Below are 27,867 nucleotides of genomic sequence, written 5' to 3' on the forward strand. Positions count from 1 at the left end.
TCTGTATTCTAGTGCCCTACAAAACTGATCTGTGGCAAATGAGAAAATGACTGTGTGCTTTTTTGTCTTCGTTGATTTATTAAGATACATGTAATTAACAATTGTGAACATTCAACATAGTTATCCAGTATAGGACACAGGAAACTGCAAAAAGAAAAGAATAAAAAAAGAATACATTCATGTTGACATTTGTGTGTTAACTTGTAAAAAAGGCTGTAGAAATGAGATACATGCGCACATCAGTAAAGCAGGCACTTAAATCTCAGAATGATTTATTTCATTGTGCTGTTATCCTTATGTTTCACAATGGCTGACATAAAGTAGTAAACTAATCTCTAAAATGGAATATAACATGTGCCAAAATACAGCTTTTTATAAAACAATCAGTCAACAGTTAAAAAAAAAAAAAAAAAAAAAAAAAAAAAACTGTAAAAGCCAGCTCTCACTGACTGACAACAAAAATAAATCTGAAACAAACAAAACTGCTTGAAACAAAATTCTAATTAACTATCTGAAAAATGGATTATTATTACTATTTTAAATCAACAGACAATACAAGTTAGACATTCACTGGAGGCTGATCAGGTGAAGAGGGACAACCTGCGTGGTTCATCCTGCTTTACTGTACCTATGGAGAGCTCATCTATAAAACAAAAACAAAAATAAAATGAACAGCTAAGCTTTGTGAAAACAATGCACAGTCCAAGTATTTTCTCTGAATATTCTCAAAACATATTATGCACTGGGTAAAGAGAGCAGACATGGCGAAGGAACAGAAAAAGCAACTATCGAACAATCTGATAATGACGAGGCAACCTAAAGTAAAACATGATGAAACATCCGCTCATATCCATCTACTTTTGATTTTCAACACCAGAAAAACAGCACTGATACTTATACGTAGAGGTAATTCACCGTGCTCTTGTATTTTATCTCAGCCAACACCTAGATGTCACATCGTGCTTATTAACAAAAGCGTGGGGCTTTTAAAAGATTCATCTTGAGCCTCAGACAATTAGATCCCTTTTTTGGGAAGATGGTAACTTTGGGAACTATTTAGCTTTACATATGGTGGTCTGGAAGTGAAAAATGTAGCCACATTTCAGAAACAATAATTTAAAAAAAAAAAAAAAGCAATGTTTTATAAAAATGTCAATTTGTGATATGATATTTTGTGAAATAGAACATTTTTATGCTTTCTATTTTCCTAATTTGTACTTGTAAATAGATGATGTGTTCATTTTGTTTTCAGAAAGTGGCTTGAGGTCCACTCACTCCTGGGATCAAACTGCACACAGCTAGAGCACAGTACGGACCTGCAGATAAAATGTGTGTGTATGTGTGTATGTACACTTACCATGTCAAAGCAGATCTGCTGGTGGAGCATGTCGAACTCCCCTGGCGTCATGGGGGGCTCAGGAGACAGGCAGGAAGATGGCGTGGGGCTGGCGTTAGAGCTGGGACAGCACACAGAGGAAATCAGTGAAATGACCGCAGAACCACCAACACTGTAAATGTATTTTACACTCCAAAAGTATGTTCATAAAAGTAGTGAGGATGAGAAATAATGGAAAATGCTGGTGAATGAAACAACTTGGGGCCTTGAGCACACAACCAATGATCATAAACTTAATTCATTTGACACATAATAATAATCTATTCAAGCTGCATGCTGCACAGTGGCAAGTGCATAACCCAAATACATCCCTTGGTGGAATTACTAATGCCAAACAATAAGGTCAAAGCAACAGCAATGTTTTATGATTTTTTTCTTTTTGTCAGGCTGCTCTTGCATGAAACAATTTGAAGGGAGACTGACTTCGATTGCACAACTGTGAAAATGACAAACAGCAATTTACTTCATCAAGATTTTACGTTACATGCATGCAGTTTTCCAATTTTGACTTTTTGTCTTTCATTGCCAGATGCAATTTCTCAGAGGATTCGGTCCCTTTAACGTTTCAATAAGCAGTTTTTTTTTTTTATTTGTTTGTTTGTTTTGTTTTGGTACTTTTAAATGTATGTGAACTGGCATATTTGGGTAAATTTTGGTGGAATTACTAATGCCAAACAATAAGGTCAAGGCAACAGCACTGTTTTATATTTTTTTATTTTTTGGTAGGCTGTTCTTTCAGTTAGGTCAAATAATTTGAGGAGACTGACTTCAGTTATGTAATTCTGAAAACAGCAAACAGTGATTATTTTCTAAAAGATTTTTCATTATATGTAGGGTGTTCTCCAATTTTGACTTTTTGTTGTTTATTGCCAGAAGCAACTTTTGAGAGGATTTAGTGCTTCTGATATGATATGATGATACTAGCAGCAGGTTTGCAGATCTGCTTGGCTATCCATGCATTCAAGTTAATAAAACTGTCTCTGAAGAACATGTGAACCTTTGGTTGAGTACTTTTGTGACACTTAAGAGCAGGTGGAAGGCTGGTGGAATTGCTAGGCTCTGTGGATCTCCTTTAAGGTAAGTAAACTAAACGCATGTCTAACAAATATTTGTGCTAAAATATGTGCTAAATATAAGTGCTAAGAGTAAATTGTCCTAATGAACTGTACACAACGATCTGGTATAAACAATCTTGTCTTTATATCAAGTACAACAATTTAAGTCTTTGGTTCCTGACACCTTTCAGGCATTGCATTCAAACTGAGTGGGTGGTCTGGAGGGAGCAAAATGCTGGCCTTTGTGCCACCAAGGAAAATGGTGAGATCCCCAACCAATGAAATGCCAAAAGCAAGCTGTTTTTGTTTTTATCCTTTAAAGATTTTTTTCCATTTATTGGACAGGAGCAGTAGAGATGAACAGGAAACACAGTGGAGAGCGGGGATGATGTGCAGCAAAGTGCCCAAGCTGGAACTGAACCTCAGCCGCTGCAATAACAATATTTGGTATGTGGTCCAACATGTGAGGAACCAGATGGTTATGTTTATGAAGCCATTTGATTGTAATTTGCAACCTGTGCACTGAAAAGAGTGAAATGCATTGATGCGTGAGATGATTTTGTCTTTCACTTAAGAGAATGTGCAGTATGTCCTCCTGTCTGCATTTGTCTCCTTACTCTTTCTTTCAGGTCTTAAGTCTACCAGTGGTTGCACTTGACAGGGACCTCATCGACCTCTTTGCTGTCCTACTCGTCTACCCCTCTGATCAGATATCATTCTAGTCAAGGATAAATAGTGGTAAAAAGTTGTACAAGTGTACAGTAATTTAACAGAGGGTCTTAGTTAATTTCTTTTTGTAAGCACTATGCAGCCATTTCACCAGACAGTCAAACAGTGCATGCAATTTTTGACGTTCAGCACTGCATTCATCTAAGCTTTGCATAATTTCATGTGATTTCAACTTCTTACCAGTCTGAGCCGTCCACGTCCCTTTCTTCAGTTGTTTTGAGCCTTTTCAATGTTTGATCACTGTGAAATAAATATTTTATTCTTAGTGATTTCATTAAGTACTTCAATATAATGAAGAAATTGATTTCCTTATGGAGACGTGGCTCAAACCAACAGTTTGCTGCCCCCTCCTTGCTTTGTCCACCTAGCTCCAACTTTTCGTCCACAAACACCGAGGCTGTTGTTTAGTTAAGAAGCAACTCGGTCTCTCACCTTTACTGCTGGATCTTTCAATAGATTTCAACATATATGCAATGAGTCCTCAACTCCCTAGTTGCACAATTTTGATCACTACAAAATCATTTAACTTTCTCTTCAGCGTGGTGCAGCAGGAATGCATTATTGGCAGCACTCTGATTCATCGTCAGCATTATCAGCTCTCAGATTCAATTTGTACATATAATTAATAGACTTATGAGCTGGTGCTTCCTTTAAATGTTTTTTGTTTGTCTTTTCTCTCATAAATGTCAAATCCCTTGGTATTCATGCACAATAATTACCTGTCCCGTTTTATCTTTTTTTTTTTTCAGTTTCAATGTTTTGTATTTGTGTTTAACTTGTTTTTTCTTTATTTTTGTTGTGAAAAGTACTACTTAAATAGCTATATCATTATTATTATTATTGTTGTTGTTGTTGTTGTTGTTGTTATTATAGTTACAATCAATATGAATGTTTTCTTTGTTGTGTTTTTGCTGGCTGCAGAAAGAATCATGTCAATCACCAACACCCACTCAAAGTGCCAGTTTCCTGAACTGTCTTTATGAGACCTGTCTTCAGTCTTGTCTGGACCCAGTGACTTGGACACCAGTCTTGTCAAGGTTAATTAGAGGTAAGCAGTGCTATAGTTCAACATAGCAAATGATGGGTAGATGCAAGCACAAGCAAGCACTCAAACTTCTCTCAATCTATTTTCCTCAGGTGCATGGTCCAAGCCAACGGCCTCATACATTCATATAAGAAAAAAGCACTCTGGGATATAATTGAGTCAAACAAGCTTGCAAATAAATAAGTACATAAATAAGTATAAAAAGCAGTAAGTAGCATAGGCATACTTTCACATCTTAGAAGTACAACGAGTACAGCTTTAATACAAAAAGCACAAAGAACTTGCTTTGACGTTGTTGCAGCCAACAGGAAAAAAATTCAACAAAACTTCTGGTAAAAGTGATTGTCTACCAAAAACAATTGTCCAGTTTATACATCTTCAGCTGCTTTTATCTGGATGAAACAGTCATAGCACATAAATACACTTAACTTTATGTCAATAATAATAGCAAAGGTATGTCTTTGTGAAACTTAACTGTATCTTGTAACTGCATAATTACAACTGTGGCCAAACAAGTGTTTGCAGTTTACAGCATAATGAGACCTAACATTTAGATGTGATTATAGGCAATACTATAGTATTGTTTCTGATGTTTATATGTGTGTGATATGTCTAATATGTTTGTTTTGGTCTATATTTGGAAATTAGATTGTAATTTACATGATTTACAGATGGGTTCAGGCCTATATCTGTAAGTTAATTGAAAAAAAAAAGAGTCATGGATTAGGTATGTCACACCGGTACGACCATCTTTTATCTAATACTAGGATTTATGTTTTCTTAGAATCGTAAAGGTACACCCCAGCATTCCTGTTCTAGGGAGTTTAGTTCTTAATCTGTATCTTTTAGATCTGCAAATGGATGAGAATGGTTAATGAACATGTGAACCATGAAAAATCATAATAAAAAGAGAAATAAAAAAAAATGAGTCAGCCACGATTCCTAAAAAAAATTAGCCTATGCTATAATAAGGTCAATAAAAATGTGAATGTAAGTTTGATAAACCACATTTTACATTCAGCATTGCCCCTGGGGTTTCCTGAAGGTGTCAAACATGTGTTTTTGATTTAAATCTGTTCACTATCACTACAAAATGCATTCACTATGACTGGGAAACCACACAAAAATCAAGGAAATGGTTGATCATCACATGATCTGTGCATGAGATCTTCTAATGGTGATGTCAGTGCTGTTGAATATTTATTACTTATCAACAATGCTGGTGAAGCCATTTAATGAGAATCAATTGGTCAGAAAGTGGTGGTTTTTTATTTGCTACCAAATAAAAAATTATAACCAAAATTATAAGTGAGCTGCAAAACTGTATTCCAGAGTGTTGCTGGACAACGTGCAAGTCCTAAAGCAGAAGTGGTGACAGCACACACTTTGAATTCCAGTTTCTTGAAAATCGTGTCTGTGTGAAACTGTCCCATGTTGAGCAACTTCTGGACTCGGTGACTCATTACTGTTGATCAACCCTGACTAATTTTTCAAGATCTTTATTCATTCTACCATGGATTATCCTACATATATGGACACATGCTGTTTGTTTTTTTTTTTTTTCAAGATCAACAACAGCATCAACACTGCTTTGTGAATATACAGGACAAGTTATTGGATCTGTTCAATCTGATTTGTAAATGCAAAAGCAGTTTCTTAACGTTTATCAATGATATTCTGTACCTTGGTTTACAATGGGCTTTATTTTCAATTTACCATAACCAGTTGTTATATATAAAATCTATCAATCTATAAAATCTATGCCAACCAACTGTAATTTAGAATGTGTTGTGCTATATTTGCAATCTGCAAGGACATTCTGGCAACCACAGCTGCTAGTAATTTACTGTAAAGTTGAACTTTGCAATAAAATGCGGTAATATCTGTACTGTGTTTATCACTGAGATCGAGACTGTAATTAGGTTTATATCTGTTTATACCCGTTTATATCTGTTTAAAAGAGGTTACCGTAAACAGATTTATATTACAACTGTTATTTTTAAAGAAAGTTAGAGTACACAGGTTTACAGTATATCAGTTTTTGTCATAGCAATTTACTGAAGCAACAGTTCTTGACAGTGAAATGTCAAAATGTATGTATACAACATTACATATTGTAATGTTGTATACACTGTCACTGTATTTTTTATAGTGACGTTCTGGCAACCACAGCTGCCAGTATTTTTCTGTAAGTTTCACAGATTTGTTTTACAGTGTATGGTACCTGTGCACAATGTAAAAATATTCATTGAGTTATCTGGTTAACAGTGCAAAAGAGCAACAATCCAGCTGACTGGTTGTCTACAAACATCTAGTGAAGTGAACTCACATTTCAGAGATAGGGATCAGGGTCGATGCTATGTATGGGTGGGCTGCAAATACAAAAGAGATACGAAAAATACAATTGTTAACTCATAACTTTTCAAACATATGCAACAATTTGATGAGAAAAATTAAGTCTTCCCCTCTTGCCTTTGTTCGGAGCGCTGTTGTAATGTCGGCTGAAGGCCTCATCTTTGGGGATGTCAGGGTAGAGGAACTTGAGCGGGTTCTCAGGGACTACCCCATCTGAGATTACTTTGTAGTTCCTGATGATGTCAGCGAATGGGAGCGCAGTGAGCCGGTTTTTGGTGTATGGTTCAACAGAATTGAACTTTACCTCTCCTGCGGATAATAAGTCATTGTTAAGTCTGCATGGCAGTAGCTCAAAGAAAGAAGAAAAGTCAGGTCCATCCTGGAGAAAGTGGGCTTTTAGGAAAGGGGGTCTTTAAGAAACAAATTAAAGCAGACAGGATGAACTGAGGGGCTGCATAAAGGGCCAGTAAATGATAAATTAGGATTTTTTTTTAAAACTGTGAATCATGTAAAACTACTCAAGTTGAATCCCAGAATAAAAATATAGCTGAACATAAGCATAATAGGCCCTCTTTAATTGTTCTTGTTTTGGGGTGGCATTTCTGCTTCATTAAACATGTGCAGTGAAGGCCCAGGCTGTAATGAAACCAGGGCCACTGCAACAATGATTTAATGGTATGCAATATACTGGTTGAGCCATCCACTGAGCTATTCTAAATGTAATTCGGGCTGTGCTCACCATTGTCGCCACGCTCCACCCAGGTAAAGGTGATTCCTCCGAGGTGGCTCTCACTGAAGCGTAAGAGGAAGGTCCCCGGCTCTCTGTCCTTCAATAACGCCCTCTCCATCTCCTTACTCACAAAACCCATGATGCAGCTGCACAGACAGAACATAACCTTTGACATTTGGTGCTCATTTTGTAACCTCACACTTCTCCATCATAGTGGTAGAGAGTAGGGGGGCAAACTGGGTTGATGAGGAGAGTGAGGTGTCCCAATCCAGCTTCATACTGGAGGTAGCAACACAGCTGCTCAGTTTAACCACTAGACGGCGATCTGGTCAAGTTTATGGTAGCAGCACGTCAGCATTCAAATACCAATGACAGGACTGAAACTGTTGTATTTCATTATTAAATAGTACTAAATATCAATTAATTCAAAGTCTCTGTACAAGTTCATTAGGACATCAATTGGCATTTATGGTGAGGTGCTTTTCATGCTTATTAAAGTGCTGCAGCCTAAAAATGAAATAAATACGATAGTATTTGTAATGTAAAATATAAGTTTTTAGGACATCGGCTTATTTTGTGTATTAATGTTGAAAAACTGAACATAATATGTGGTTTAAAACTAATTTATAACTAATAACTAATTAAGTAGCAGCATCCTTTTTAAGCAGCAGGATTTATGGACAGTTGGTCTTAATTAGAATTATATTTTATATTTTCTATCCAGCTAGTCCACCAATCACCTTGACCGTGCTGTCATTTGTCATTATACCAAGGTTTCATGGCTGGCTTGAATTGATTGGCACTGATGTTTCACTGAATGCTATACATTCACTTTTAAGTATTAGAACTTCTCCCACAGCCTAATTACAAATTCAAGGTGCAGTAAGTATTTAGGATCATATTTACATATAAAATGCATTATTTCATCTGGCTAAATAAGGTTGTTTACCACATTTGAAGTGGTGTGGTAACTGGAATAACCAACATGGGCAGGATTATGTCAGTTAAGGCTCTAAATGTCGGTTTTGATTATTTTTCAATTAATTGCCCAGCCCTACCCTCAACTCAGTGGCATTACAACAAAAAATAATCTCATACCCAAGAAACTTCCAATAATATAAGACTCTGCCATGCAAAAGAAAGGGAGTTAAAAGTGACAGCGTGTTTGTTATTATAGAGGAGAGATTTAGTAGGAGTGGCAGCTGTGAACTGTCAGGTTCACACATGCATTGAGGACTAACAGCTGACAGCACAAATGGAGCTCCAGCCCTGTGAGTCTGTTAGGGGAATGGGAGGTGATGCCGGATGAGTAGATGACTTACTTGTCATTCCAGACTGGCAGCAAGTGCTTCTTGATCAGCTCCAGTATGGATTCCAACCACATCCAGAAACTGAAGGGCTTTCCTGGAATATTTTCCTGGGAAAACAGAAGTGGAGTTGGATGAGTACCTTTTTGGAATTTAAACATCACATCATTTATCAAGAACTGGAAACACCCATTAGAGACATTCATGGCTTACCAGCTGGGCACACAGGGCATATTGCCTGGGATCCTTGACAGCACAACACTCATCTTGTTCATATGAGGATACATTTTCAATATCTAATCAAATATTGGAATATGTACTCACAACAAAGTTGTTATGAATAAATGCTTACATCCCATCTATCTAGTCAGTCCTTTTGTTTGTCTGTCACATTTATGCAAACAAAGTTTAACAAGTTTCTTATTTGATATTGTTTGCATACTGCTGCAGCAGGTAAGGAGCTGATGCATGCTGCTCAGGATGAAATGGTTTTCAGTAAGGCAGGGAGCAGTGGCCATACTTTCCCGAGGCAGGTGGCACAACCATGTTTGGGAACACATGGTATGTGGTAGCACCAACTCTTACCTTAGAAAACTTTGACCAGGAGACTTGAACATCACTGAAGGAGGCTTGCTGACCTATGGCAACAAAAATAAAATAAAGGATTATTAAATACATGTCAGCAATTCATTCAGGGTCAACTGAATAAGTATCAATTTTGTAACCCTTCTTATGGAAGTGGTGCCTACTTGCAGCTCACCATCACATCCAGAGCATTGAGCAGCTCAGCCTTGTGATTAATCATCATAGTAACTGTCCCTCCTTAGGATAAGGTAGTATTTTCATGTAAGCCTAAGACTGTTTCTTCTGTTTCTTTTACTCCACAGCCTACTGCCCCATGGTAGCTTGAAAAGCAGAGAGTTCATCTACCTAGGAGCTTCTCGCCCAGCATGGTGAGCTGCTCCCTGTTGAGGCCTCGTCCAACGAAGTTGGAGAACTGCCAGCTGAGGACCTCAGACAGCTGACTCCAGGTCGCCCGAGGTGGGTTTGCAAAGAACGCCAAGTTCTATGGACAAACAGGGATAAGCATTGGGGCTTGTGTGACGTGGAAAAATAGGATGCAACCACATTTTTCACAGGTTTTGGATGTTAAAGGTGCAACAATATATACTTTTGATATCAATACTGGTCACAGGCCCAGAAGACTGGCAACCTCTACCAGCCTCTATCCTGCACTGTGTGACACTGGATTGAATTTGCTGGATTGCTTTACAGCACCAAACAGGAAGAGGGCACTGTTCCTCCAGTAGAAACAGAGCTACAGCTTTCAGAGTTTCTGACAGTGGCAGGCAGTGCATGGAACAAGTGAAATGTCAGTGGAAAAATCACTTGCAATGTTTATCCTCTTCATTAAAGATAGAGACAAAACTTTTGACAGAACAAACTTTTTCCTTCATAGCAGAAACCGATGTTAAGAAAAATGTGGAAAATGTGGTACTAATTTCGAGAAATTATAATATAAATGGAGTGAGATAGAGGCTTGGCCATGATTACATTTGTTTATAGTGATTACACAAATCTATCAAGTTTAAACAGAAAATAACTACACCCAGCATGAAATGAAGCCTGATCTTTAATAGTGAAAGGTTGGGTGCCTGGACTTTTGAGGCATGTGATGTCACCATCTATAGTGTACAACAGGTGGTGACATCACATGCCACCAAAACCAGGCACACTACTTTTCACCTTTAGAGGTCAGATTTAGGTTTGGGGTTTGGTTACTCTTAAATGAGCACCTTTATGGAAAAAGCACTGTGCAGCAATTTATTCTAAATGCACTATGTGTGGATTAGAGATCTGTGAAATTATTACACTAAATGTTTTGAAAGATGCAAAATAAGGCAATTCCCTTCCAGAATTTGTTACAGACATTATGGCATTATGTAAAGGTGAGAGAAAGAGGAAACAGAGAGATCAAAACAGAAAAAAGGCAGCGAATGGAATGGTTCAGAGGGCACAAAAATAATGTTTTATCTCAAAAATTTCCAAATTTCCACAATTTCCACTCTACTGAGTATTCAGTTTCCGGGTATGCTGCTTGTCTTGATAATCCTTAATGTGTCACTTTTCTTTAAAGACAGTGGTAGCAAATGGCGGGTTGGCTCACCCTCTGCTCATCAGTCAGAAGGTTGTACCACATGACTGAGGCCCAACCACCAGGCAGCTGGCAGACGTTGGAAATGACCACAAGTGGCAAAGAGCATGTCTGGGAACACAGACAAACAATGAATGAGTAGCAGCAACAACAAAACAAAACCCTCCCAGTACCAAACTTCATTTGCGGCTCCTCTGTGGTAACTGACCTCCAGATCAATGGTCAGGCCCTGTACGACGAAGCAAGCCTCAAAGCTGAGAGAATGAAGCTCTTCTGTCACACAGAGAAGACCCTGGGAAAACATGCAAAGGATTTCAGAGCTGACGATTCACCCCTTTTTAATACTGATTTATTAATCTCTAAATAATGTGTCATGATGTAAAATAATTTTAGAATAATATGTCAACCCATAGTGATACTGAAGTGTTACTATTTCATTTTTATTCCGTAAATAATCTTGTAGTCTCAAAGCACAGCAAACCAAAAAGCCTGAATGCAGTCTCACAGAACAATAACATAATCATGTGTGCTACTACACCAAATTTTTTGTTGAGAATATAGATAGGAAAACCTCCCACCAACAAGGAACAAAATCATCAGCAGGGCCAAAAACTGATTTAAATTATTCCAAGCAACAGCACATGTTTATATGATTAAAGTTATAGAGCTGAAGCAAGATTGTGCCCACAGATTAGACATCATGGAGGTCTTACTTTCCATTCATGATCTATCAAGTTCACACTGATGAAGGCAGGTGCAACGTTTTAATTTAAATAATATCAAGTGCTTTGTAATTTTAATTTTAAGCCCACAACCATCCAAAGAACCCTGATAATACCCGATTTTAAAGAAAAACCAATATCATATGTTACTTATTTTGTCTATTTGCAGTATCGGTGGCTAATAAACTTGTGTCTCACTTTGTTGTCTGTTGATGGGGAGTTTACCCCTCTGCACTGCCCAGAAATGCCCCGTGACTTTCTAATCTAAACATGCTGAGAAAAGTGGTTAGGAACAGCCGTTAAGCACTACTGTGCATCAAATAGTCCAAATTAGCTGCTGTGAGCATTACGACCTCTACAAGTTGTTTTTACAGGGTGGCAAATTAGCAAATTAACTGTCACCTCCTGTCACTCACCTCATTCCCCTTTGTACCATTGATATATTTCTTCTCTTTGAGCTGCTGTAAAATACAAATTCAGTGTCAGTTTACTTTAAATCAATCACAGAACACAGAAACTCATGCAAAACATCATGATGACTAAAATTAAATTTAGTCTAATGCTATGTATAGTAATGAGAAAACCAAGTTAAGGAAATATCTGATACATGGTATCTTGTTGTTACAGAAAAAAGTAGACATGCAAACATTTGAGTGCATTTGTGAACATGTCCAAATGCATGAAGGTGAAGCAAAGTGGGACTAAAAAGTGCACCCAAAATCCTTCTGTATGTAAATGTGTGGATTGTTATTATGTTACCAGGTGTCTGAATTCCACTGAGAGGCAGCCGTTGGAGGAGTCCTCAATGTCCATTGCTTTAGTGTTGTTGGTCAGGATGAAAAACTGTCGATTTCTGAAGATCAAAGAGATAATAAAATGAGGAAGCTAAAAGTGTAGTAGGGACTGTCCCAAAGATGCATTTCAATCTATGAAGCAGGTCTACTTTCGCCAGAGAGCTACTAAATGGTCTTTAGGTTAGATGCGTGAATTCAAATGTCAAAAAAATAAATACTGTAGTAATTCTGTAATAACTGAAAAATTAACATGCTACTGCATTAAGCTTGCTAGGAAACCACTCAGCCATGAGTAACTTACTTAGTAATTAATTAGTGTATAGGAATGTCATTTGAAAAACCTGCATAAAAATTAATACAGAAATGATAATGCCTTAACTACCTACATTAAATTATTAAGTAACATAATACATTTTGGAGATTATATTTACATCTGTTTTTTAAATCCTGAATGAAACAGATTTTATTTATGGCATTTTGGAATGACACCCTTCATTTCAATAAGCAGTACATGTGATTGATTGTCATTAGGAGAGCAGGCAAGTAGACTGAAAGGCAGACCAGGGCAGCAAATCTGAGATTTTGAAGTTTTTACTGAAAACAGGTTGGCAGGAGTACGGGTAATCACGAGGAAACAAGAACAAACAGACTAGGAGCAGGAAATAAAACCACAAATGACAATGAGCTGGAAAAGACAGAACAGATGAACTTCTCCAGGGAATCAACAACAGGCGGGTGGACAGGGGAACAGGCAGGGAGCTGATTGGCTGGGATAAGGGCAAAGAGAGCAGGTAACACAAAGGCAGGGCTAACGAGACAATGCAGGGCAGGTGAGCAGCTGAAAACAAGCTGGACAAAACACCACAGAAAATATCACAATACAGAAAAGAAAGCACAGTCAAACATAGGACTGTGACATATAATCTGCAGTTTATAAATTTGATGTAGTATGAAAACATTTATGTGCATAATATTGTGAGACATTGGTCACTGTGCTACTCTAAGTCTCAGTGACCTTATGTAACACTGCTTTGGTCTAAAAAGAAAAAAAAAAAAAAAAAAAACAGCTGTACTGTACTGAAGAGTTGATAATACTCACACTCTGCCAGGCGGGAGGTCTCTGGATACCCACAAACACACACACGCAACATGCACACACAAAAAAAGAGAGAATATTGTGTCAGTGAGTGCATCTGCAGGCTGTATCATTATCAAAAAGTAACCCACACTAAATACAACTCTTTTATAGGACACTATAAGTTTACTATCTTTCAACAACTTACTAATATATTTAATATGGAATCCCCCCTGTCAAAAACAAACAAACAAACAAACAAAAAAAACACACAAAAAAAAAAAAAAAAAAAAAAAACTTTTTGGACATGCAGATCTCACTTGTCAAATGTTGTTTTCACTTTCAGCTGGTAATCCACTTCTGGAAGTTTAACCAGGAGCCTGGAGAGGAATTAAGACAAGGAAAAATACTTCATACTACAAAGTGCTCTTAACTATAAATTACACCAGGTATACCAGTAAACCTTAAACAGAAAACCATTCTGACAAATGATAAATAAAAACATGTAAGGCAAATGTAATACCTGACTTTGGTGGTGAACTGTACTCCAGTCTTGATGATGAGGGGTTTCTGGGGATGTGTGGGCATACACGGCTGCTTCTCCACCACAAATGAGCTGAAAGCATACCACAACTCATAGGACTGATATGATTTTACCTATCAGCTTATGTCTGTGATTTGCCGGTCTAGTTTTCTAAAGATGAGACATGGCACATGGTTTGGAGGAGATGCTAAGTCTGCCACAACCAAACTGATGAAAATAACCAACAGAACACTGATTAAAAAAAAAGCTTCCTGTGTGAACACCCTGGTGTGATGCATATTACTTTGGGTTGCACTGCATTTGTTTTGTTATGTTCTGTTGTGATGACTTGTATAGAATATGCACGCTTGCCTTAATTTAAATGAGCTCCATTTCATTTGTTTCTGTGCTACTACTGTGTTTTCTGACTTTGGGTTTTTGCATTTGGTTGTGGTGTGCGGCAGTGCATTGCATTGCTTTGCATTACAGTGTGTCGTTGTGTTGGAATTACCTTTTGATGAGGAGGTAGATGAGGTATTTCACCTGCTCGTCCATCTGGGGTTTTTGCAGGGGGATGGGGTCACTCTCATATGTGACCTTCATTACCAACTCCTCCAGTTTGTCCAGCTGCCGCTTGATCTGGAACAGACTCTGGGCGGTCAGAGTAAACCTGCACAGGAGGTGGGACAGGAGAGAAGAGGAGGTCATTTTGTGAAGTCAGCTTACCTGGGTAACAGACTGTCATCCCACGTATATTGTGGGGCATAAGTCCAATGTGAAAGAGTTATCAATGTCCCTGACAATAATCAACGTCCCTACAAGGCACCAAAATGCACATCAGCATGCTCTGTATATATTTGCGTCATTGACTACATTTCTCAGTAGGATCACTCAAAACATACAGAACAGATTTGCATGAAACTTTGAAAAAAAAAAAAAAAAACTTATTATTTTATTTAACCTTTATTTAACCAGGCAAATCATTAAAAACAAAGTCTTGTTTTTTTGTTGATGGTTTGTCATTTGGTGTGATTTGCTTCGTATTTTCTGATGCTTCAATGGCCCAGCTCCTGGATCCTTAAAGTTTCATCTATCTAACATGACCTAGAGGTAAATCATTTAAATGTGCAGTTTGGTATGAGTGCAAACCACCTTATTGTTAAGTGCTTTGCAGTAAATAATTTCAGTAAATATTCAGGGATGCCTGTTTATGTATTATTACCAGTTCTGCAGCTGGTCCAGGCCAGTGAGCAGGGGACCGCCTATGGAGGCAATCTGCTGTCTGTGTTTCCAGTCAAGCAGCTCAGGTTGGAGCTGGGAGGTCATCATGTCATCAATCTCCTTGATCACAATGTTCATCTTCGTCAGGATCTCCTTATGGAAGTATCAGAAAAACGGCACTGGTTTGAGTAATAATACTGAACAGATTTGCTGTGCAGTGATATAGTGTTGACATCTTGAATGCTTCTCTACAGTATGTGGTCTCTCTTACTGGAACCTGTGTCTCATTGTCAAGCTAAACCCCCAGTTAAAGCTGGCTTGTGTATTATTATCTAAATCAAGTGTGATAACTGATGATTTTTTGTCTCCAATCAAATCCACATCTGGATTTCATTTTAAGTGTTGCAATGGTGAACAATAGCCTCTAGAAACACAGGATGGCACTTGCATTATGTTGAAGTCCTTGAAGGTGACCCTGTGTGACTTCACCAGCAACAGTATTCACACTCAAACCCGCAAAGATGTCAACTTTTTTATATAGGCACTCTAAATCAAATGTTGCTCTTGTTGACAGTTTTTACACATCTTACATCGTCATCAGTGTGCTTCTAGAGGGAAAGTGGCCTTGGTTTCTCACCTCTCTCTATTGTGCAGCAGGTTTCATTAAAATTTCATTCTAAATTTCAATTTGCTATTGGGAATTCTTAATTTGTGTGCCCCATGCAGATACTTTGCATGTCTCCTACATGTGATTGGAAAGTGTTAGCATGACCCCCAAAGAGCTAAGTGTTAATGGTTTTGGGAGCAGGGCTTATACAGGCTGGAATACAAAAATGCTTGCTGTTTCCACAAAGGCATACCTTCCTCTTGAAGTCAAGCAGGTTGAGCATTTCCTGTAGTCTTACTACTTCCTGCTTCATCACTTCAGAGTTCCTCTCTGCCAGATCTAACACACACATACACACACATACACACAACGCACACAAGCACAGCTTCAAGCAGATTCTCATATGTGGAGGAATTAACAGTTTCAAAGTAATGATTCAAGCTTTTAGAAACTTGTGAGCACATCCTGTACCACCACTCACCCCGGGACTGGAGTGTCTTATAGCGAAAATCAAAATCATCCTGCATGTCCTCAATGCATTTCACAGCCTGGTCCATCATCTAGACACAGATCAGTTTAGATCAGTTAGTTTTGTTCTTTTTTTTTGCACATGTAATAAAATACAAAAGTTTTATTTTTTTTTTAAAGCATCATGGTAGCTCCTGGAACAGTCCTAATAAGGATGTATCATTTCAAGCACAGTTTGTACAATTTTAGCCTGCATTCAACTCAGCATGTTTATCTTGTGCTGATAAAAAACACTAGTGTCCCAAATTGTACACACACAGATGTGGTGATATGTGTTTTTCCAAGAGTGCACATGCAGCAGCTGGGAGCTATGCCTTGTCTTTGTATTAATATTCCCCAACATGTCAGTTACCTGCACGCTGCTCCTGATGACTGCAACTTTATTGTCCATGTTCTTCTGCTTCTCAAAGGCCACTGAATTCTGCAATGACTTCTCCAACGGACCCTGTTGAAAAATGTTGACAGCAATCATCATTTAAATGTTTATGGTGAGGGTACACAAATTGAAATTAATGTATACATGAATTCTTGCATGCAAAGCATTAATTCATACATGTAATACATGATGAATTACTAGAAAGAAGAGTCAGTTTTATCTCATGCTTTAAAGAAAGAACAATACATTAATTAACATAAGACCTCGAGCAGCTACATCATCATTATGAGCAATTAATGCTTAACTAATCATTAATAAAACATTACACATCAGTTTCAAGGAAGGAACGGTTCACCACTTCATTCAAAATGCTTAAATAATGATGATTACTTGAAATTGCACAGGCATGTGCTGTGATGTGATGGGCCAGTTTTTAATTTTTCTGATCCAGCACCCATCTGACTGGGTATTGGAATGTGCGTGTTCTTTTCATTATGCCCAATTGGCTGTAGACTGCAATGAAGAAGACATGAACATACTCAATAACTCAGCATTCATGATGATGGAACAATCTTAATTCTTGCATTTAGGCATGCATGAGAGAGTGGGAATTCTTGTGCATACCTGATAATTCCTGAAGCATTAACATGCATGAGTTACTGCTTTTTCATGAGTGAATGCATGCATGAAATCATTACAATTCATGCGTTCTTACCTTTTTTAGGGCCCAAATGAAACCTCTGTTTTCTAGACATAAACTTAATTATCTCATTTTGCTACAGTAGTTTTGTCAGTTAGTGTGCAAGTCCAGTATGTCCAGTCCAGTCTCTGAATTGCTCAACAGGAATTAAGGTACACCGTGCAAACTGCCTAGGGCTGTTTCAAATTACTTCAGACTCAAGTGACAAGCACATATTTTGGTAGTTGAGTCTTATGTGCTCATTTTTTGTGCACTTTTAACAAAGTATGGGCTTTAGTGGAACAAACAGCACAAAACTTTCCCTTTCCTGATTGTTTTGCTTTGGGCATTTTATTACACAGCATTTGGTGCTTGGAAAAGTGCCATACAAATACATTTGCAATGTTTATCACATGGATAATATTTATCAGTCTGCTTTGCTGCCATGCCAGTATATTTACTGGGAATGAAGTGAGTTGGCTGAGAGTGTGAGAAGGATTACAGTTTTCCGGGTAGCGGCTCTGGCTCACCAGGAGCAGCATTTACTAGAAAGAAAGAGGGACTTTCCCGGAGAGGTGAGATGATGTGATAAGCACAGACCTGTTCCTGCATGCTGGCACTGGAAAGGATCCGCCTCTCTTCCCTGAGACAGGTAGAGATAACTCGAGCCATGAGGACAGGGTTGGCCTTGTATTTCACCTGGGAACAACAACAACACACACATGCACAAGTGCACATCCACGACAACACACACATGCACACAAGGGTCACATAATACCTAAGGAACAAAGACAGCTGAAATAATGAAAAAAATAAGCAATTTGAGACAGGCTGAGGTGGAAGTAACTAATTCCATTTAATCATGTTACTGTAATTGAGTAGCTTTTTGTGTATTTATACTTGTATTTATAATTTTTTTAAAGTCAGCAATTTTACTTTACCTCAAGTACATGTTTGCTTGAGTTTTGTATTTCACTGCATTTTAATTCAGATCGATTACAATGAACAAATGATCAAAGACAGATTGTGGAACCTTTCACAACAACATCTCACAGAAAATGAGAAGAAGAACCTGCTTCTACTTTGTTGGTTCTACTTTTTGTCATTTCCAAATTTCACAATAAAAACATACACAGTGGAATAACTGCAAATGGTCGATGGAAGCAAGGACATTTAGACTCAACAGGCAAAAAATGTGGAAAAGTGTGGAAAAAAGCTGAATAATATCAGTGAAGTTGGTCTGTCAATGGGAACCATGTAGGCTCAACCATCATATTATGTGTTTATTCCACATTTGTCAGTTGAGTCTACGGAGTCCTCACTTCAGTCAGCCCTCAGCAATTTTGCGTAATGCACCTTTACCAAAATCTAGTTTGCAGCGTGTTCTCGCCTCCTTTTCTAACTGCATGGAAAAGATCACAGCTAACACAGTTCCTGTTTTGAAAAAGGAACCCAGTCACTTTTACTCCCAGTACATTTTAAATGAGCTACTTTTTAACTTTTACTTTTGTAAATGTTACAATAGAACTTCTACTTTTGAGTAAAATATCATCAGAGCAAAACAGCACTTCTACGTGACAGGTACTGTACTCTTTCCACCACCAGAAACAGGCCCGTCTCTGTGTTACGAAATTCTACACCACCACAAAAGAACCAACAATCCAGACAGGCTGAGGTAGTTTGTTCACTTTCGTTTTTTTTTTTTTTCTTTCTTTTTTTTGTTAATCTGCAGTGTCTGTTTATCTTGCCAACAAAACAAATCAGTTCCTGATAAGGAGGAAGTAGTTAGCTTAAACGAAGGTGTGTCATTGTTGCCTTTACTCTAAGATCTGAGGTGATTACTGGAAGTGGTGTCATAATCTGCTTACAGTTCAACAAAGGAATGAGGTGAAACCTGCCTCTAACGTGAGAGCAAAAACATGGTCACAACAGCGCGTAACAGACTACAGTGCCTGGCGGTGCTGCAGTCAAGGATGTGCATGGATAAATTAAGTGAATGTACCTCTATCCCTGGCATTATGTAACTTGAACCTTTATAGAAAATTACAAAAGTTACAAAAACAAAATAATGAACAAAATGTCAAAGCTGCAAGTACACCATGCTACCTTGAATTTAGTAAAGACTGCTTTTAAGTGTAATTCCCCTGATTTGTGCGGTGACTTACATTTTTGAAACTTGATAAGGATGCATTTTATGAATTATGAATCTTGGTTTGCAGATATTTTGATTCATGTTTTGATATTGATTTATTCATGTGCCTGATGCTATTGAAGACTACAATCCTCATTAAAGATTATGCCCAAGTATGAAGACTCTTCTGTGCTAAAATTCTTGTATTTGAATTAACTTTACCGAGGATATCATTATTATATTTTTATAATTATTATACCCGGAAAAAAAAATCAAGACTTGATATCTCAAAAATATGGAGTAACCACTCACCAAGGAACATACTTTCATACTTGTGCAAGGTGCCACTTGTTGGTGCAGTGACTTTTTCATGAAGGAAAGAGCACTTTTGGTGCTTTTGGTCAGGCGCTTTGTGTCGGGGGGGGGAGGAAAGCCACAGTAAGGGGCTGTTGTCAGTTCAGCGGTGCACTGAAATTTCAGTGCCCTGTATGACTGATTTGCATCTGCCAACACCCGCCTGCTCAGACCAGGTCAACGACACGGCACACCCGCCTTTTATATTATTTTTGTCACTTCACTTGGTGGAAATGCACCCAAAAGCAGAAGCCCTTTTTTTGTCTGGTACTCCTGTCTGTTTCAGTTTGATGTGAATCTCTCAGGATAAAAAATGATTTCTCAGTTCGCACAGTACATTTATATATTCTGACACACACGTGGCTTTTGCATGTCATGAAAGCTGTTGTGTGTCAAGGTTTAAGATGACTAATGAAATGTCTATACTCTCACTTACTTCTCACTTACTACTTTATTTCTTACAAAGTTTGTCTTTTTGCTACCACAAACTGAAACAGTTGAATGAAGTGAATTAAATGTGTATATTTTAGGGCTTACTACCACAGACAAGGTAATTGTCTCCTGAAATGCTATCCTCTATCTGTGGAAACCTTGGATTTTGGACGGAGCCACATCCTCTGGACCAGTGAGGGACCGGCTGGAGGACCGGCTGCCCTCCCCTCCGGATGCTACACTTTCTCTGCAGGTCACTACTAATGTGTCTTGCTCTTCTGCTTGTATCAGTGAACTGTTTCTGACTTTAAGCAACAGTGTCCTTGAAACCAGAGCAATCATTAATCTAACCCAGTTACTGTATCTCCCCTCGAGCCAGTTTTACATGCCCTGACTGGCCTACTTATGGCACCATAAATACGTTCTTAGCAATTCTGCACTCGTCACACGTGCACATCAGTTTACACCTGGGAGAAACTTTTTCTCTGCATGAAACTGCTCTCTGTAGCTTCCATTACAAAAATGGGATGTGCTGTTTTTAAAAGGACAGTTAAGAGCAATTAACTGATGGGTAGAATACCAGCCGCTACCACTTTCACTGATGACATATTCATCTCACCTTGTTTCCAAATGCCCCCAGTGCACGTTGCTATGGCAACGCTATAAACCTGCCATCTCACCTCTTGCACCTCGTAACCTTCACACCATGTGCTATAATTCACAAAAAAACAAAAACCTGAGTGTGGTCATTTTATCACCTAGAGAATTAAGAAGAGGTGGATATTTCTGAAATATCTCATCCTTGGAAGGAAAGTCTTCATAGTCTTCATGTCACAGTATACTCAAGAAACAAGGTCACAGTATACCAGACTTCCCTTAGCAATATGTGAACACAATAAGTGCCACCACATCGCTGTCATATATTCTGTTTGTGATGTATCCGCACTTCAAACAAAATGTTTTTGCACATCAACAGCCAGATTCTGTCAAGCCCACTCAGGGAATATGAGAAGCTCTGCTGTGGGAGGTGGAAACTTTCTTTTTCTTTTCTGTTGTTTTTTTACCTCCAAGTATGACTAAGATTTTGTATGTCTGCATCACTACCAGTGATGACTGGGGATCCAACGCCTACACAGTGACTTTCATTACAGTCAGAGTGACGCCACCAAAGACTTCTGAAAATTTTTATTCTAATTTTTAAAAGTCTTCATTCTGTGCTGGCAAGTAGCAGCCACATATGCATACATGACATACAAGTTGAGCACATCATTTCAGTCTACCCACTGAGCATTAGGTCTCATTTTAACATCACATCAATGCCTTAGCTCTATTATAGCTCTCTTTTTGTAGACCAGTTTTTAACCGAGCTGTTATATTTGCTACATGTGAAGCATAAAGATGTGCAAAAAGGGAACAGAGAAGAACATATGTATAAGATAATGTTTTATTTTTGCTCTATATGCAAGAAAACCCATTCTTATAAATAGAGCTCTACTTCAATTTCACCTTTAAACCCTAAAGCGCCATTTCCAGGACAGGGAATTATGCCTTGGTGCAGACTAAAATGCTTTTAAACTGGAATAACTCAGATTAACTTTCTGGTTCATTGATTGAACTAGTTCTAGATTTATCTTAATCTAGATTTAAACAATCCGATTTCCATGTCAAAGTAAATTAAACTTTCAAGGCAGCAACTTTAACATCAGATGACTGCTGTTTGGAAGAGGAGACACAGTGCAACAACCATCCTCTGTTTCTCCTTCAATTCCACACAATTCTGGTCTTTTTTCTACATCTAGTCCAGGTTTTATGAACAAAATTGGGTTTTCAAATTAATCCCTTGAACAAATTCGTTCATTTTCTTTCTAAAACATGCAGAAAAAGCGATGAGCAAATTAGCAAAAAAAAAAAAAAGATCTAAAAATTAGGGAAAAAAGTATGTAATTACAGGAGAATAACTAGAAAATGATCAGAAAATGACCAAACAAAATTGTAAAAATTGCCACACAAATAGCCCAAAGGTGGCAACCAAACAAGAAAAACTTGAATTTGGTGGATTATCACTTTAAATTTAAACAAGGACTGTGACCGTGTTTATCTTTGGATGAAACTGGATATTCTGTAGGTAACACTTTTTTCTTTTATAAAACTTTCTTTTATAATATATATATATATATATATATATATATATATATATATATATACATACATATATATGTATATATCGTCTGTTTAGCCATGAAGGTTTTTGTCAATGGTAACTACCCGGTTTGTCTGTGCATTCCAAATAAACCAGACAAAACACATCACTTCCTGTGTGGTAGAGGATTTTCTCCTGGAAAAGACCTACTAGGCACCAGTATCTTAGAGTAACAAATACAAAATTAACTGGGTTCAATTTGCATCACCTCTGTTACATAAATCAGTAATAGATAGTAGCAAATAGGACATGCATTTGTATATTATAGATTATTACTTTAAAGGTTTGAACCTGCTAAATTAGCACAAATAATCATCATATACACACATTAGTAAGCCACAAACACCCCAAACAACCATACAGGAGTAACAACTTCCTCTGAGAAGCACTAACTTTGAGAACATACACACACACATGTAAACACACACAGGAAACAGTGGTGCGAACCACCCAGCACTGTTCTGCAAAGGTATATGTCTCCTCTTCCAATTCGGTATGCAAAACACATGCTGAAGCTCATGACATCAGCAACCACTGACCCCAACAAAACATTTCCTGTACATCCCCTGGATCAAACCTCTACACTCTGAGTGGGAGTGCTCAACCAGACGCAAAGTTTCTCTCCAAATGAATAAAATCAAATGGCCTGGTTTGTGACTCAGTAGTAGATGTTCTTATCCACTTTAATTTATGCTTCACAAACAGTGTCCTTAGAATAACTGAGTATGCTAAAGAGGTTCAAAATAGTGAAATTTGTGAAATAATGAATTTCACAAGTTTTACATCTAAATTGCATAAAAATTGCAAAAAAGGTTGCATTTGAACTGAGCTTTACTCATTTAAGTGCCATTTGAGGCAGTGAACTGTAAAAAAACCAAACCAAAACAAAACAAAAAAAATACCCTGCTGCACTGCTTCTCTCAGGTGACAGTTTATGCAAAGGAGGAAACCAATTACACATTTAAGCCAATCCCCGTGACTAAATGAAAGCACAGTTCTAACATTTCACTTCCCCATCAGCTGTAATACACATACATTGTAGACTGCAAGGTACTTCTCCTTAATAAGGAGGTTTGAGTACAAGTGTTGAAAACAACCACATCACGGGCGTAGGCCATAGTTTTTAATAGTACTCATAATAACACCTTCGGAGCTAAAATAGCAATTTATTTATAAATAAAACCAGAAAAGTGGTGTATCACATGTTGCCTGATACCTGAGCAGACACCTTCTACCTTCAGTCTCTTGATTGTAAAGGCATGTTGTGCAAAGGTAACTAAATACTGAAGTGGAACTTATTCCCTGGCAGGATGTTATGGAAAAGTTTCCCCACTATGGGGCTGATTCCAGGATTTTTAAAATGAGGTGGCACAAGGGGGGGCTAAGGACCAGTCAGGCTGGGGCCATGGTAAGTCAGAAAATCCTATTAGAAATAAAAACAATGTTGGCCCTGTGCCCATACAGGTGGCATTACATAAAATGTGGCAGAGAACAAGGGCCTGACAATCGTTCCCTGTTGAATAACTGTCCCTAACTAACCCCTCCCGTATTAGTATTTTCCCGTAAATTTCCCGTATTTAACCTGCATTTATTAAAAATAATAATAATACCCCGGGGCGAGCCGCCCATTCCCAGTCTGACGTCTGCCACCCGCTACACCTACTGTATGTACTGTAGGTGGCAGTTGTCACGAGGTTAGTGTAGGCTACAATTGACCTCCGAAACTGTCAAGGTAAATAAACATCCCATGTCTGATTAAAAGGACCAAAAACGTTTTTTAGTTAAATGGAAGACATGATGACTGTATTTGAACTATTGATTTATAATGATGTCAGGCCATGCCTGTGTATTTCAACGTGATGACGTGCATACCGGGGGCAACCCCCATGCCCCACTCCCACGCACGCGCGCGTGTGCCGAAACAAAAATCTCCCGGATTTTACTACTCAAATGTTGACAGGTATGAGTTAAGACCAAATCAATATCTATCTATCTATCTATCAATCTATCTGACTTCACATGACTTCACATAACTTCTACTTCCTGTAGAACAGAGTATCTTAAATGGTGACATCATCCTGCACGAGTGGGTGTGAATTAAAATTTAAACAAATAAAACCTTGACATTTTTTTTAAACTTCCCTCTTCCCTCGTCCACCTATCCCTTCAAATAAAATTGTGTTTCTCTCCCAAAGTGACATGCTATTGGTTTGCCCTGGTGAATGATCCTTCCCTGCCCTATGTCTTGCCCAAACATCCTGTTTCACCAGGAAATTCATGGGGTCTTTAAATGAACTGAAGGGATGAGAGAGGCACCTGTAGCTGCTGGTTGATGATTTTCAGGTTGTGTCTTTGTAGGAAATTGTGCTCCTGGGACCACAGCCTCTCCAGCTGCGACAGGAGATTGGTGAACATCACTGCAGCCATGGACTCATCGCTGGCCGCTGTGTCCCTGAAGATACATGCAAGATGTTTAGGATGCGTTTAGGTTTGTGATTCCCAATGTAAGGCTGAGAAGATGATTATTGTTGTAATGCTAATAAAAGACAAGACCCTGATTATTGTGCATATGTGCTATTCTCTCATTTCTCACCATTAAAAAGATAAAGCTATAATGGGCAACATGCACTTTGACATCAAACCTGTCACTGTGGTGAAAACATATCTATTTGTGAGTTTTTATGATCCTGCTATTTATGATATTTTAACAACCGAATATTTCACTGTGTTTTGTAGATACACTCCTAGAATGCAGTCTACAGTAAGATTTTCTGCAATTTAAAAGACCATAGTAGTGATTCTGTATGTATAGCATAATATCTACAAAATGTATAGACTTCATGATTCTGCTAATCTTTGCCCAAAGCAAACAGTTGTATTTAAGCACTCTGGTATCATATTTCCTCCCTTTTATCCAGCCATTGGTTTTCATTCATTCCACTAAAATATGAAAATGAACTTTCAGAGACTTCAAACTTTCTTCACACCAGTATTTTGCCACCATAATAAAGTCGTTCACATTAGATTTCCTAAAAGCAGCAGCACTGTTGTGGTTCGATGACTTGAAATTGGGAGGAGTGAAACAGTCCCTCCGCCAGGAAAAACAGTCCCCCAGGGAAACACTTTCTTTACCCAGCTTATCATCAGCTCTGTGGGTTGTGATGGTGACGACTTTGTTAGCCACAGAAACAGAACATCATAAAGGTGGGTGTTTCAACCAAAAATTCAAATGTGAGAATCGAGGGATTTCAAAATGACATTCAGTCACTAATATGCCCTTTATAATAAAATGGAAAACTTGACGACTTCCTCAGTTATAAGGTGAAGTCAGTCAAATAGTGCTCTTACCTCAAACCAACTTTTTGTATATTCACTCACTCATGCCACAGTCTTGTTACATGCCCTGACTGGCATGTAACACGACAAGACATGTTATATCCATGTCCACTTAAGCATGTGACTTTTTGCATGTGCCACTGAATTATTTTAGTTGCAAATAAACTGAGCAAGTGTTATTGTTTTTATTTATTAATTTATTTATTCATTGCATTACTGTTGAATTTACTACATTTGCCCAATGCTAAAGAAACAGCACTCATAAATGTATAACATATTGATATACATGCCACGCTACATGTAGTCACATCCTGCCCAGCCCAGCATTAATCCAGAGCATCCATTCTACAAATTAGAAAGACAGTGATTGATTGAGTGGTGCTGCCAAAGTTTAGGGATTTTCAAGTAAGTTCAGTGAATTTGTCAACTTTAGCAGCCTGACAATGAACAGGCTAAGATCCTGGATTAGTTCTCATTCTATACATCAGTGACACTGGACAAACACTGGACCAATAAGATAAACACAACTGATGCGAACTCCAGTGTTGTATTCCCTCACTGCCTCTAGTGAGGAATGACTGTCACACAAAAGAGTGTTATATGCATGTCCAGGACCGTGTTAGGAACGGGACACTGCCATACTAACACACACCACACAGAGTCACATACCGCACACAGTGTGGATAGAGAGCGTGGTATCCCATGTGGCACTGCTTTCTCTGAAAGTGGCAGCGAGCTGCTGTTTTTTTTTTTTTTTTTTTTTGTTACAGCTAGCTGCTGGAGCGTTTCACTCTGAGGTTTCACTTCCTGAGTGGCATATACAGCACCAGAATTTAGTTGGGCAAATATGCTTATAAGTTGTTGTGTTATTGTTGTTTTTTTTTTGTTTGTTTGTTTTTTTTTCTTGTCTTTCTTTTTTTTGTTATGTTTAGAAGTAAAACATATTTGATGGAGAAGAGGCATGAGACAAAAGAGGGAGGGGAATAATAATAACTGAATATTTCCTTCTTTCTCTTATGATTGTCTGAGATAATAATTATAACAATAAGAATAACAATAATAGTAACCACAACAATGAAAAATAATAATAATACTAACAGATTTTCTTTATAAAGCACTATTCAAAACAAAATTACAGGATGCTTTACATGGGTATATCATTTAAAACATTTCAGGACCAAAACAAAACATTAAAAAAAAAAAAAAAAAAAACAATGGTAACAAAAGGGGGAGAGAGAGCAGGAATGGAGAGTAAAATTGTGCAATAAAAAATGTTTTAGCTCTGTCTCTCTCTCTCTCTCTCTCACACACACACACACACACACACACACACACACACACACACACTGAGCACTCACCAGTCCTGAGACTCGATCCAGTTGGCCAGACCCTGGCGGATATCCATCGGGAAATCATCATACAGGTAGTCCACATATTCCAGGTGTCTGATCTCGAGCTGCTGGATCTGCTTCCACTGGCTCATGCTGCAGTGCATGAACAAATGGCATCACATCACACTGGACACTTTACAACAACACAGAGGAGACTGATCTTGGTTCTATAGGCTGACATTTTTACTTTAAGCATTTGTTTGGTAGATTTCTCATATGTTGTTACCTGAGGCGCTGCTGGGCTGCTTTCTAGACAGTCGGACGGTCCCGGCACCATGTGCTGTTGTTTCCCTCTGACTTTCGATTTTAATGAGCCTGCTCGAGGAAGTACACTGGGTGTCTCACCCAGTGTACTTCATCATCAACACGCCTCTACTCGCCTGTACTCGGTGTGCGCGCGCGCACGCGCGCGCGTGCTATTTAGCTCTTGATGGAGTAAATCACAACTTAGCTCATAGGCCTATGTAGAGGTCAGTTTTGAAAACTATTGCTATGTCCTATTTAGCGTATTGTAGCCTACATTACCTAGGTGTATGTGTACCTTAAATAAAGATTAGAGCCTGTACAGGTATCATTACAAGGCTATGCCCAATATTCATTGCAAACTTTGCAGTGAATATTGGGGGGGGGGGGATCTGCCACAAATGCAATTAGCTTAAAACGGATGAAAAGTATTTTCAAAGGATAAAAACGGTAATAACCTACTGACTACTCGACACACATTCA

General features: G+C 38.2%; 1 protein-coding gene across 3 annotated transcripts; it reads right to left on the bottom strand.

Annotated features, from left to right (window-relative positions):
- Window positions 1–511: 511 nt before the first annotated feature.
- On the bottom strand, window positions 512–27,439 carry stat4 (signal transducer and activator of transcription 4). 3 transcript variants are annotated; one of them, XM_030081034.1, is made up of 25 exons: window positions 27,368–27,439; window positions 27,109–27,234; window positions 24,731–24,866; window positions 17,898–17,996; window positions 16,595–16,687; window positions 16,196–16,274; window positions 15,968–16,053; window positions 15,109–15,260; window positions 14,398–14,556; window positions 13,887–13,979; window positions 13,684–13,743; window positions 13,388–13,408; window positions 12,254–12,347; window positions 11,911–11,952; window positions 10,981–11,064; window positions 10,785–10,883; window positions 9,548–9,683; window positions 9,203–9,255; window positions 8,633–8,727; window positions 7,320–7,456; window positions 6,698–6,889; window positions 6,555–6,597; window positions 3,361–3,420; window positions 1,358–1,457; window positions 512–643 (listed from the first exon to the last, which is right to left on the bottom strand). In XM_030081034.1, exons 2-25 carry the CDS (start codon window positions 27,231–27,233, stop codon window positions 629–631), a joined length of 2,253 nt encoding a protein of 750 aa, XP_029936894.1. In that variant the 5' UTR covers window position 27,234; window positions 27,368–27,439; the 3' UTR covers window positions 512–628. The 3 variants fall into 3 exon arrangements, with proteins under 3 accessions (XP_029936894.1, XP_029936893.1, XP_029936895.1); XM_030081033.1 differs by having other exon boundaries at window positions 11,911–11,955; XM_030081035.1 differs by lacking the exon at window positions 3,361–3,420 and having other exon boundaries at window positions 11,911–11,955.
- Between the last annotated feature and the right edge of the window lie 428 nt (window positions 27,440–27,867).

This window comes from Myripristis murdjan, chromosome 21 (genome assembly GCF_902150065.1).
Source record: "Myripristis murdjan chromosome 21, fMyrMur1.1, whole genome shotgun sequence".
NCBI classification, from domain to species: Eukaryota; Metazoa; Chordata; class Actinopteri; order Holocentriformes; family Holocentridae; genus Myripristis; species Myripristis murdjan.